Consider the following 12055-nt stretch of genomic DNA (forward strand, 5'->3'; position numbering starts at 1 on the left):
CTGCAGACCTTCTGCTGAAAGGGGTGGAGTCAGGGCAACAAACCATGTGGCACAGGACATGATTTGGTCCCAAAGGTCAGAGGTCTGAGGTCAGAGGTGAGGCATACCTCAGGTGAGTTTTTGTCCACGTATATGTGAACGACTCCTCCATGTTTGGTGCATTCCTCGATGACGTCATGCTGGATGTTGAGCTCCCAACCCGGAGTGTTCTCACTGAAACATGACACACACACTGTCACACACACACTCAGCTGAATCACACACACACACACACACACACACAAACACACACGCACCTGGTTTCACCTGAACTCATCACATATGCTGCTCTGACACACCTCAGAACCAACGACTCCTCCTGGACCACACAGGACTGAGCCAGGGTCAAGAGATCTCAGAGTCAAGGGTTAATTTCGTTACTTTCTGTTGTTCAGTTTAAGAGCGAGGCTCACAACACAAACATTAACAGGTTTCTATCCCCATCCCTAACCCAGTATGCAGAAGCTTCAGGAAGTATTCAGGGCCCTTTGTTCCAGCTTATGTAGCAGTCTGATGCTATAACATTTTAAATTCTTTCTCCTCCTTTGGTTTCAGGTGAACTCTAACCCATCCATCAGAAGCCCATTATGACAAACAGAATTTTAAAAAGTTAGTTTATTCAAATTCAAAAATACTTTATTGATCCAAGAGGGAAATTAAATGTTGTTGTAACTCCTATTATTCAATGTTCTTCGAGGAGTTGTTGTAGATTCTGATGGTTGTGGGCAGGAAGGACCTCCTGTAGTGGTCTGTGTGCTGAAAAACATGCCCACACCATGATTCTGACACCACCATGCTTCACTGTGGGCAGTTCCTGGTTCCTTCCAGCTGCTCTGATTGTCAGCTGGAAAGCGTTCTATAGAGAGGGATTCTTACTTTTGATAAATATATAGAATTTTGTTTAAAGTTATACTGTGTGTAGATTTAAAAACTGATTTAGGTGATTGAACCATCAGGCTGCAACTAAATCTAAATGAAGACGGTCTGAATCCTTCCTGAAGGGGACCTTAAAACCTCATGAATCGTCTGTAAACTTTGTTCACCTGTTTTTAACTTGGTGCCATTAACCTGTCAGAAAGCACAAAAGGAAATTAGGCCGTTCTGTTAAATCACACATACCTCATGTGCTCATGTTGATTATTGGAAATTACTGTTTAAAAAACTAAAGAAAAAATATATTTCTCTACAGTTGAACAGAACGTAGAATTAAAATACTGAATATTTGTTCTATTTACCCATTTTCAAGACAAAGTTCCTAAATTTTTATGCAAATCCAAAAACTCTCATTGTATGTTGATTTTAAATCAGTGAAAAATGATTTTAAATCAGTGAAGATGATTCTAAACCAGTGAAAATGATTTTAAATGAAATGAAAATGATTTTAAATCAGTGAAGATGATTTTAAATCAAATGAAGATGATTCTAAATCAGTGAAAATGATTTTAAATTAAATGAAAATGATTTTAAATCAGTGAAAATGATTTTAAATCAAATGAAAATGATTTTAAATTAAATGAAAATGATTTTAAATCAGTGAAGATGATTGTCTGACGATGATTAACACCAGATCATCAGGTGATCATACAAAACGCTCTCATCGATCCACTCTTCAGGCTCGACTCCACACACAGCTGACAGGTGACAGAGACTCAGGTGTGTGCTCACCTGCTGGGGTGGAACATGTTGGACAGCTGGAAGCAGTGAGTGGCGAGAGGCTGAGATGGAAGATTCAGAACTGGAGGGTTCACGTTCAAGCTAAGAGCTGGATTCATGGCAGCTAAAAACACACAGAGTCACCTGTCAGAGGGGTAATAACACCTGAAGATTACTTGATATATGACGATGATGATGATGTGTTACCTGAAACAGCAGCCAGGGCTCCGATGGCGATTGCGCCGCTCATCTGTAGAGCCTGCTGAGCAGCAGGAGGTATCTGCTTACCAGTACCTGCAGAAGTACACAGGTACATGTAACAGGTGACTGTGATGTCATCAGGTGTGAGTGGAGGCGTGGCCTCACCTTCAGCCAGCTGCAGGCTGCTGGTGGTTCCTTGGTCCACGCCTGTCAGTTCCAGCTCGTCGCTCAGGAAGCAGGAAGCAGTGGAAGCTTCATTGCGCTCGGTCACATGACCCACCTTCATGGGTCGACCCGCCAGCTCAAAGCCGTTCAGCTGCTCCAGAGCTTTCTTAGCCGACTCAGCATCTGCGAACTGACATCACAACACGTGTGACCTTCACTGGGCGTCAACAGGGTCTGGCATGTCACATGATGTGAACCGGACTGATGGTTTTGATGTTCTACTGATCAGAATCATGAGGAGGAGGAACTCACAGTGATGAAGCCATAGCCTTTAGAACAGCCGTTTTCACTGTCCATCATCAGCTGGATGTTCTCGACCTGAGCAACAGAAATCAGCTGTCGGACATCGCTCACACCTGGACACACCTGAGTGGCTGTGCAGGTATGCATGTGTTACCCGTCCAAACGGCTCAAAGATCCCTCGCAGCATCTCCTTGGTGATGTTAAAGTGCAGTGAGCCCACATACAGCCTCCTCGGCCCACTCGTTACCTTCTGCATAGTGTTGGCTGCAGCGACGGCAGCGGCGGCGGCGGCTGCAGCTGCAGCACGGTTCTTCTCTGCCTGCACACACACACAGAGATTCAATCACAACACTCTGCAAGGGTTTTGAGGTTCTGTCTGTGTTCTGTAGTGATGTGCAATGAAACAATCATGTCTGAATGAATATCTAATAATCAGACAAACATTTGTGTCATCGTTAACGGACACTGAGCGTGTTGTTGGAATCCACGCTGGAACCTTGGTTTCTTATCTGGCTGTTTGTTCAATAGGACACAGGATCTAACTACTGAGAACATGGGACTGGAGGCTAACCTGATCTCTCAGGTGGGATTCCCGTCTGATCAACATCGTCAAGGTTCCAGAAAGTTACTGGAGTCAGTCATTCCCAACTTATCTACTGATCTGATCTTTTATATTTAAATTAGGATTGTCTTTCAGTTCCTTTTATGTGATTTCAGGGCCGTCAACTAGCTTGAGAACCCTAAGAGTGACAAGCATAAACCAAGCTAAGGGTTATTGTTTGTGTTTATGCTTCCTTTGTTTATTTGTTGTATGTTGTTGTATGTGTGTACCTGGGACGCCTGCACAATGATGGGAACTCCCAGCAGTCTCTGACCCGTCAATCCGATGGCGAGTGGAACCGAACTGGCCTCCACAAACTCAATGTAGGCAATGCCCTTTGACCTGCGCGAGTTCCTGTCAGAGATCATTCTCACAAGTCGAACCTGCAGGAGAGGAGAGCAGGTGTTACCATGATAACCAAACACCTGAACCCACAGAGGTTTTCACACAACTTTTCAATTGGCGGGCGATAAAACCAATTTCTCAAAGTGGAGATTTTAAAAAACATCCATGTAGAGTCTACACTGCAGACTGAAACAAACAAACAAGGCAACAGGTTTTTTTTGCATCTGTCTTACAAAAACACAAATACTCCCATCCATGGTCCTGTACCAGAACCCTGGGATCTTCAGGGTTCTCTTCAGGATCTCAGCTGTTCCTTGGACTGAGCTCTTCTGCACAGAGATGTCTGAGGTGGTTCCTGGGATCTGTTGGAGTCACTCTTCCAGTTTGGGGGTCTGATGACCTCTGGTACCACTGAGGCCTTGACTCTGTTTTCTCTTTCAGCTCTTGGCGTTTCTCCAGCTTCTCCTGATGTTACAGTCTCTTGGGACTGCTACATCTATCACCACAATGCCCGGTTGGTCAGCCATCAGCTGTTTGTCAGTCTGGATCTGGAAGCTTCACAGGATCTCAGCCCTGCTGTTCTCCACCACCGTCTCCCACTGTGACTGTGGGACTTCCAGTCCAGACTCGTACAGATGTTCCTGTTCTCTGTTCCAGCTGTTTGGTTATGGTGTTCCATGTTTGTTTTGCCTGCCTGCATCTTCCATCCTGCTGTGATGTGCTGGACTGTCTCAGGGGCATCTTGACCCAGCCTCCATCTTGGGTCCTGTCTGGTATGATGGACCCCGGCCTCCATGATTAGTGTCTCTGTTATCACCTCCGCCAAGGAGATTATGGTTTGGTAGTGTTTGTTGGTTGGTTGGTTTGTTTGTCCGTCTGTCCATTTGTTATCAAGATCACTTAAAAACTATTGCACAGATTTTGACAAAATTTTCAGGAAATATTGGGGTTGTCACAACAAACAGGTGATTTAACTTTGGGGGTGAGCTGGTCAAAGGTCACGGTCACAGGTGACCCCGTGCTCTAACGTAGGAATGTCAAACTGTCAAGTCCATTCAGACATACCTTCCCCACAGCGGAGAAGAACTCCTCCAGGTCCCGCGGTCGGATCCGAGCCGCCAGCTGCATGCAGAACACGGTCCGAGCGTCTCGCTCCTCTGGAGTCAGGCTGTCTAAGAGCATACTGAACAACAACAATTAAAGCTGCCAGCATCAATGACGCTCCGTCACGGTCAACCTGCCTATAACCAGCAGGTGGCGCTGTTAGTGAGCGGCGTTTACAACAAGAAAACACTCAGACAGAGAAACCTGTGGAAAAACATTTTATCACTCATCTTCCTGCAGTTTGGGTTTATTTGTAGGGTAATTTAAATCAGCAGTCAGCGAACCACAAAGCTGCTTTCACAATCACTGTTTTCAGCTGAATTCATAAACATGGTTGGAAACTCAATTTATAAACTTTTTTGGTTCTTTTAATCTCACCAGCTGGTGTTTACGGATCCTGTTAAAACTCTGTGTAACTCTGGTTCACAGCAGTGTTTAAATATGATCAGAGATCAGAAATGAGTGTTCAAAAACACTACGGGCTGTTTAAAACAATGTTTATAGAAGAAACGGATGATATGCAGGAAAAATGACACAAGCCCTATGAGCTCAAGTGTCCAACTTTGCCCCTCCACTGAAACTCAGAGCCAACAGAGAGAGGAGCAATCATTTACTGAACAGACAGTTGAGACCCGGCTCCAGCCCTGGGCTACCTGAGAGGTAAACTAACTCCTGTTTCATGGCATAGAACTGACAGGAAGTGAACTCACTCAGTCTGGTGGTCTCTGTAGCGGCCTCCCCGCTCCCAGCTGCGCCAGTGTTCCCGGCTGCTACTTATGCGTCTATCTCGACTGCGACTGCGGCTGCAACTGTGTTTCCTGTCTGGGCTGCAACTGTACTTCCTGTCCCGACTGCGGCTGCGACTGTGCTTTCTGTCCCGACTGCGGCTGTGCTTCCTTTCTTGGCTGCAGCTGCTCTTCTTCCTGTCTGACAGAAATCAGCCAATCAGGAGAAAGCATACTCTTCCCACAGCTGACGACAAACACACAATGGTCTACGATGACAGAGAACTGGACTGAAAGGTGGACAAAGGTTACCTCTTGCTGTCATCCTGGCTGTCAGGGCTCCGGTTCTTGGTAACCTCCTGTTGGGTCAACAAAGAACAACATGAGGAGGAAAACAGAGCTTTCAGGAGTGAGGTGGGGTGGACAGGGGTGGACGGGGTGGACAGGGTGGACAGGGGTAGATGGGGTAGACAGGGGTAGACGGGGTTGGACGGGGTGGACTGGGGTGGATATTGGTGGACAGTTCCATGTCATAAAAATCAACTGGAACTCCCCTTTAAATTGGAGATTCCAGACCAACCATAATCATAAAATACAATATGGCCGCTGTGGGCAGGGAAAGTGTTGATAGCTGCAGAAATAATCATTCTGGACTTTATAATCTCCTTAAATGAGCCACACGGTGCTGCAGCGTCTCTGATAGGATCATGCTCCATAAAACCCACAGAAACAGATGCTCTTCAGCTCCTGTTGCTAACCGTCAGCCTGACGGCCCATCAGCCGGGTTCTGACCGCAGACGGCCCGTCAACGCTTAAATAAATCTCACTGACGGGTTGTTCTGAGGGTGGGGGTCAAAGGTCAGACCCTCTGAAGGAAACAGTGGTGTTAGCCACACAGATCAGAACCAGAACCTAAGGGTTACACATTAGGAAACCTTTTGAAGAGTTCTGGTTCTGGTGCAGTCAGGCCACAAGAGGAACTCTCACCTTCCTGTACGGAGCCTCCAGCATCGCCTCTATGTCCAGGTCGTCCGCCATCGTGCTGCCCTGCGCGCGCACGCACACACACGCACACACACACACACACACATCAACAGGTGAGATTACCTTCTTATTCAACAATCAGAAAAAAAACAGTTATTTTTCTGTTTCTGACTCTTTAAAACACTGTTCCAGATCTGACCCAGATCTGACCCGGCTCCTGATCCGGTCCGACACAGGTTCCACCAGAACCAGGCCATTGTTTACTAAATGAATGACAGGAACCGTTCTCACACTGTCCACTTTATAACTGGAAATAAACCAGAACCTGGACTCGGTCTGGAGTGGTCCAGTCTAATAAAAAAAAAAACTGTAAAACCGACATTTCTACAGACTAACGGTGGTCCAGAATCAACCGGGTCAGTACCCGATCATTAATTAAGTGCACTGGTTCTGCTGGTTGTTTGGGGGTTTCGTGTGTTCCGGGTTCGGGTCCGAGATCCGGGTCTGATGCTGGACCCGGAGCGGAACTCTGATTTCCAAAACAACGTCTTAACTCGGAGATCCAGCCCAGTTAGCTAAGAACAGGCCACCGTGTTCGGTGACGGTGTGTCCGGGCTGTGTGCCTCCTCAGGCGGATCACAACATCCGGTGCTCCGCAGAGGCTGCTAACAGCTAGCGGCTAGCGGCTAGCAGCTAGAAGGCCTCTCGGCTCTAACGGAACGCTGCGCGGTTAAACGGAGGCCGGTTCGGATGCAAAGCCCGGTCTCACCTGGATCCACAGCGTCTCGATGGGCTGAAACCTGCAGAAGGTTTCTCTGTGTTCACCTAACGGAACCTCTCTGGGTTCGGCCGATGCTGAAGCAGGTGAACGGAACCCAGAGGCGGAGAATTATCGCGAGATTTTGCTGAGGACAGTTAAATCCAACCCTACAAGTTTTTGTTTATTTATTACTATGAAAAACTACATAAAATAATAAATTTTAAAAATAGCTGTCAGAATTTTGTTTTGGAAACCTAGGTTTTGTTCTGATGGTATCACTGGTACCAGCGGGTTCTGGAAGTAGAATATTAGTTCAGTTATCAAATTTCTTTATTTACAAATGTTAGACTAATTATATTTTTAAACTACAAATTCCAAAGAAGTTCTCAGAAAATGTTAGAGAATATCAATTTTATTCAGTTTATATTTCACCTGTAACCACGGCGACCACCTGTAACCACGGTGACCAGTTGCCACACTGATAAAGACATCCACAGCATCAAAAGGTCCAAACATCTGAACGTTTCTATCAGAGCAGTCCAAATGAACAGACCGTATAAGGGCCCGGTTCTAGTTCTGGTTCTGGTTCTGGTTCTGCTGGCTTCCTTAAGAAAAACAGACTTCTTCAACAAAACAACAACAACCATTTTCCACATTTGTCTTCTTTCTGATTGGCTCCCACCATCCTTGCTGTGACATCACTCCTCCTGTCAGCCAATCAGCTGTCGTCCTGCTCAGCTCGCTCTCTGGAGGAAACCCACCGGCTGATGATCACTTCCTGAAGAGACACAAAATATTAGGAACCAATCGTCCGGCCGACCAATCACTGATCCGACCGACTGGCCGATCAATCGATAAACCAACCAACCAACCATCCAACCAACCATCCATCCAACTAACTAACCAACCATCCAACTAACTAACCAACCATCCATCCAACCAACCAACCACCCAACCATCCAACTAACCAACCAACCAACCATCCAACCACCCAACCATCCAACTAACCAACCAACCACCCATCCAACCAACCACCCATCCAACCAACCAACCATCCAACCAATTAACCAACCAATCAATAATGACCTTGATCTGAGTGTTTAAACCGGATTAATAGATTGAAGTGAAAAAAGTTAATATGATTAAAAACTGAGGCCCAAAGGTAAACAGGTGAGAGGGTGAACAGGTGAACAGGTGAATAGAGACATGTTCTGACGTGACACAGAAGCTGTTACCTGGACCTTTAGCCTGCTCAGGCACACAGGTGAGTCCAGCTCTGCCCCCGATAGGTCAGCTGGGCAGATGATGTAACACATCATCAGCTCCTAGGAATCAAGCAGTTCTTCGTCACAAAGACAAACATCCTCGTCATCATCTGACTGCAGGAACCTAACGAGCTGTTACCTTGGAAACATTCGCTGTGATCCTACTCAGAGCCGCCAGAGAACGCCAAGAAAACGGACGCATCGCCGCGCCCCTGAATGTCTCATCAGTCCTTTCAACTACCACTGAATAACTACGGGAAGAGGACAGGGACAAACTGAGGGACACAGTTCAAACATGACCTCAGTGTGAGGAGTCTGAGTTACCTGGCGTGGTAGAAAGGTGGTCCCCTCCTGTACAGCACTGAAAACACACACAGAGGAACGCACACAGTGAACACAAACTGAATGTTTTTAATCTGAGACCGAAGAATAAAGCTTTGCGTCTTACTGAAATCAACGCCATACTTGGCCCCGCCCCCTCCTTTAGGGACCCACCCCATGCTGCGAAAGTGATGGTAGGCGGCATACGTGCAGACAAAGTCCGGACGAAGTGACTGTAACTTCCTCCACAGCTGGATGATTGACAGGGGCTCCTGACCAATCACAACAAGGAACAGGTCACATCCTGACAGAAAACAGGAAGAAGCACCAAATGACAGACTCTTACCTGCTGCAGGTAGACAGACAGGACCCCCAGGCTGTAGACCAGGAAGAAGGCCTGAAGGAGCAGACAGGTGAGTTAAAGCTGCAGTAAGCGACTTGTTTTAAATATATTTTTATCATATATGTTAACTACAGCTACATATCCTGAAAGGTATTCATACAATGGAGTGACCAAAAAGAAGGAAAAAATTAATTAACTTGTTCTTTAGTCACAGATGGCTAAAAGCCTCAGCCAATCCCGTGTCCTGTGCCAAATTTACTGACTGAAGAGTCAACCTGTCTGTCTTCCTGCTCCACCTCCCTCCGCTCTCCTTGCTGGGACACAAGATTCCACGACAGCGCTCTGCTGTACTGAGAGGAGACGGCGGAAAATGCAAAGATGGCTGACAAAAAGCAGCAACCTGTTTCTGCTCCTTCAAATGCCAGAGGCAGAAGAAGAATGATGCCGTTTAAACTAGCTGAAAACAGAGAAAGAAACCAAACAAAGAAACTTTTCCAAGATGGCAACTCTAAGAATCACAGAGACTGGAAACCAACGCTGTGGTTGTTGTTTTTCAGTTGGCTAAAAAAACGTCTGTTTTATTTTGTAGGTAATCTGGTTGTTTCATTGCAAAGCTATGATAGCTGTATAACAGGGATTTAATCAGATTACCCGAGCACGCCCCCGTGCCACATATTATTAGTGTCTACAGTATTATAGACAGGGCATATTTTAGCATATAACACATCTTTACCTTTAAATAATCTAAGAAAACAGTTGAAAACAGCGCCTCCTCTGGAGTGGACAGCAGGATGAGCCACCAGCCTGATCTGAACCGCTTATAAACATCAACCAACCCCCAGAAACCACTGAATGCTTCTGAAAATTAAAACATGTGGTAAAAACAGCTTTACAGTTTCATTAGGAATCACAGTCCAATTATATTATATAAACAGCAACACCACCTACTGAAACAAGTAATTCATGGGAGAGACACAAAGTAAATAAAAACCAAACAGCATAAATATGTTTAGAACTACAGATAAAGTTTCTGCTGTTGATTCTTGGTTTTTTTATGTCACAGTTCCAACCCTGATCCTTTATCCGGGCTTGGATCCAAAAGTGACCCAGGTGATTTCTTTTAGACAGAGAACATTTTACATTTACATCCTGCCACCGATCAGTCTGGTTTTCCCTGGCATTTGGAAATACACAGCTAACTGCAGCTTTAACAGACAGGTGAGTCACATAGACAGGTGAGTCAGACATGCGAGCAGACAGACAGGTAACTAATGAAACAAACTTCAAACACAATTAAATGTCAGGACTCAGGTGAATTACCTCCTCCAAACTGAGCTGCAGGTACTCTGACAGTAACAATGGACTCCGCCTCACCTGTCTGACTCCGCCCCCTTTCTGCAGAGATACATCAACAGGTGATAAACAACACCAACTAATAAACAACAACTGAAGATGTGATAAACATCTACTGCAGCTCCAGAAGAAGACTCACCGGACAATCCGAGACCACCAGGACATAACCAGGACCTGGAACCTGAAGACCAGGATCAGGGTCAGAGTCAGAGCCTGGATCAGGACAAGAGTCTGGACCTGAGTCAGAGTCCGGTTCAGAGCCAGAATCAAGGTCGTTCTGGTCCAGCCTTAATGTTGACAGAAAACAGTTTCACTGTGTGAACGCTGCACACTGACTGATCAGAACAACACATCTTCCACTTCCCATCATCACAACAAGCTCCTGACACACAGCAGTCCTGCAGCAGACTGCAGTCTGATAGTTCGGAGTTAAAAATAAACAGTCAGGTGACCCTACCTGCAACTTCTCTTTGCCTCAGGCTTCACTTCTGACTCCGCCCTCAGCCTCTTTGTGTGGCCAGAGGCTCCTCCCACTGGTCCCGCCTCCCTCCTCACATCCTCCATCTTCACTGGCTGAGTCAGGGAGAGAAGGGTTTGACTGACAGCTTCTTCATCCAATCCCTGAGCAGAGAGAGTTGCTGTAGCCCACCTGAGCAGCTCCTCATACCTGTGGAGTGTCAACATGTGATGTCATCACAGTAGACAGGAAGTGATGTCATCATGTAAGCAAATAAAAAACGACCTCACTGACCTGGACTGAGAGAAGACAGGTAGAACCAAACCTTCATGTTCTGTAGGAGACACAGAGACCACATGACAACACTAAGAACTACTGATTGTAGTCATCCACACATTCATCAGTGTGTGAATGTGTGGATGAATGGGTGAATGATTGTAGTGTAAAGCGCTTTGGGGTCCTTGGACTAGATAAAGCGCTATATAAGTGCAAGCCAGCCATTTGATTGGATTATGATGATGTCATCAGTGTGCAGGTATAAACTCACGCTCCCATTTGTCAGAGATGCCGTGGTCAGGTCTGGCTCTGGACAGAACGCCTTTTCCAAAAAAACCCTGAAACAAAAAAACTCTGCTCAGCCTGTGAGACGAAACTCAGGGCAAAAAGTCAACAACAAACCACAATTATTGCTCAACAATCACTGTGGGTTACTTTAGACCTGGTTTTACAGGAACTGGACTAACTCAGACCTGGTTTCACAGGAACTGGACTAACTCAGACCTGGTTTTATAGGAACTGGACTAACTCAGACCTGGTTTTACAGGAACTAGACTAACTCAGACTTGGTTTTATAGGAACTGGACTAACTCGGACCTTGTTGTGGATCTCCTGGATGTGGTCTGGATGACAGACAACAACCTGCTGGTTGATGAGGTCCGCCCGGTAAACCTTCCGTTCCTGCGGGTCTTGGCTCACTGGCAGCGGAGCCTCGTAGTCCTCATAAACCCGGGTCCGCCTCCGAGGAGCCCGGAACTCCGCCTGCATGCTGCCTGGACTGGCTCTGGGTCCGGAGGGTTTTGCTGAATCTGGTTTGATGATCGCAACTGTTAGTTTTGTTAGCCTGTTAGCACTCCGCGGATTAGTTTTGCTACCGGAAGAGGCGGTGTCACCAAGTGTGTGTCCGTTTGGAATCATCGGTGTATTCTTTTGGTTCCTCTTACAGTCTAAATGGAAGAGCACATAAACAGATTTGATGCTAATAATTGTGTGAATGCTTTTAAGCATTCACACCATTGTTTTCCTGTTTCTCTTTATTATCTATTATTATTGTGTGAATGCTTTTAAGCATTCACACCATTGTTTTCCTGTTTCTCTTTATTATTATATATTATTCTTCTTTCACTATTCCGTACGTTTTTCGGCATCTATCGCAGGCC

General features: G+C 46.0%; 2 protein-coding genes across 7 annotated transcripts in view; both read right to left on the reverse strand.

Annotated features, from left to right (window-relative positions):
* LOC108229166 (RNA-binding protein 39) overlaps positions 1-7044 on the reverse strand; it is an 8743-nt gene extending 1699 nt beyond the window's left edge. The window contains exons 1-13 of one of the 4 annotated variants that reach the window (XR_005233052.1): positions 6890-7044; positions 6124-6183; positions 5449-5495; positions 5122-5334; positions 4373-4490; positions 3193-3345; positions 2516-2680; positions 2371-2436; positions 2059-2248; positions 1900-1986; positions 1705-1816; positions 297-1107; positions 108-213 (exon numbers count right to left, since the gene is read on the reverse strand). Coding sequence is in view for 2 of the 4 variants with exons in the window: in XM_037975126.1 (XP_037831054.1) it covers positions 108-213; positions 1705-1816; positions 1900-1986; positions 2059-2248; positions 2371-2436; positions 2516-2680; positions 3193-3345; positions 4373-4490; positions 5122-5334; positions 5449-5495; positions 6124-6174 (1308 nt within the window). In the remaining 2 variants the exon portion in view is untranslated. Of the gene's footprint in view, positions 1-107; positions 252-296; positions 1108-1704; positions 1817-1899; positions 1987-2058; positions 2249-2370; positions 2437-2515; positions 2681-3192; positions 3346-4372; positions 4491-5121; positions 5339-5448; positions 5496-6123; positions 6184-6889 lie in introns of all 4 variants that reach the window. The other 3 variants (XR_005233053.1, XM_037975126.1, XM_037975128.1) reach the window with 3 other exon arrangements.
* Positions 7045-7276: 232 nt separating this feature from the next.
* Positions 7277-11801, reverse strand: tsen2 (TSEN2 tRNA splicing endonuclease subunit). 3 transcript variants are annotated; one of them, XM_025003419.2, is made up of 13 exons: positions 11493-11801; positions 11167-11233; positions 10914-10953; positions 10620-10829; positions 10302-10449; positions 10130-10204; positions 8813-8863; positions 8594-8738; positions 8470-8506; positions 8285-8396; positions 8116-8205; positions 7563-7658; positions 7277-7481 (listed from the first exon to the last, which is right to left on the reverse strand). In XM_025003419.2, exons 1-12 carry the CDS (start codon positions 11661-11663, stop codon positions 7599-7601), a joined length of 1206 nt encoding a protein of 401 aa, XP_024859187.2. In that variant the 5' UTR covers positions 11664-11801; the 3' UTR covers positions 7277-7481; positions 7563-7598. The 3 variants fall into 3 exon arrangements, with proteins under 3 accessions (XP_024859187.2, XP_024859186.2, XP_017260317.3); XM_025003418.2 differs by having other exon boundaries at positions 7277-7485; XM_017404828.3 differs by having other exon boundaries at positions 7277-7658.
* Positions 11802-12055: the final 254 nt, after the last annotated feature.

This window comes from Kryptolebias marmoratus, linkage group LG4 (assembly GCF_001649575.2).
Source record: "Kryptolebias marmoratus isolate JLee-2015 linkage group LG4, ASM164957v2, whole genome shotgun sequence".
NCBI lineage: Eukaryota > Metazoa > Chordata > Actinopteri > Cyprinodontiformes > Rivulidae > Kryptolebias > Kryptolebias marmoratus.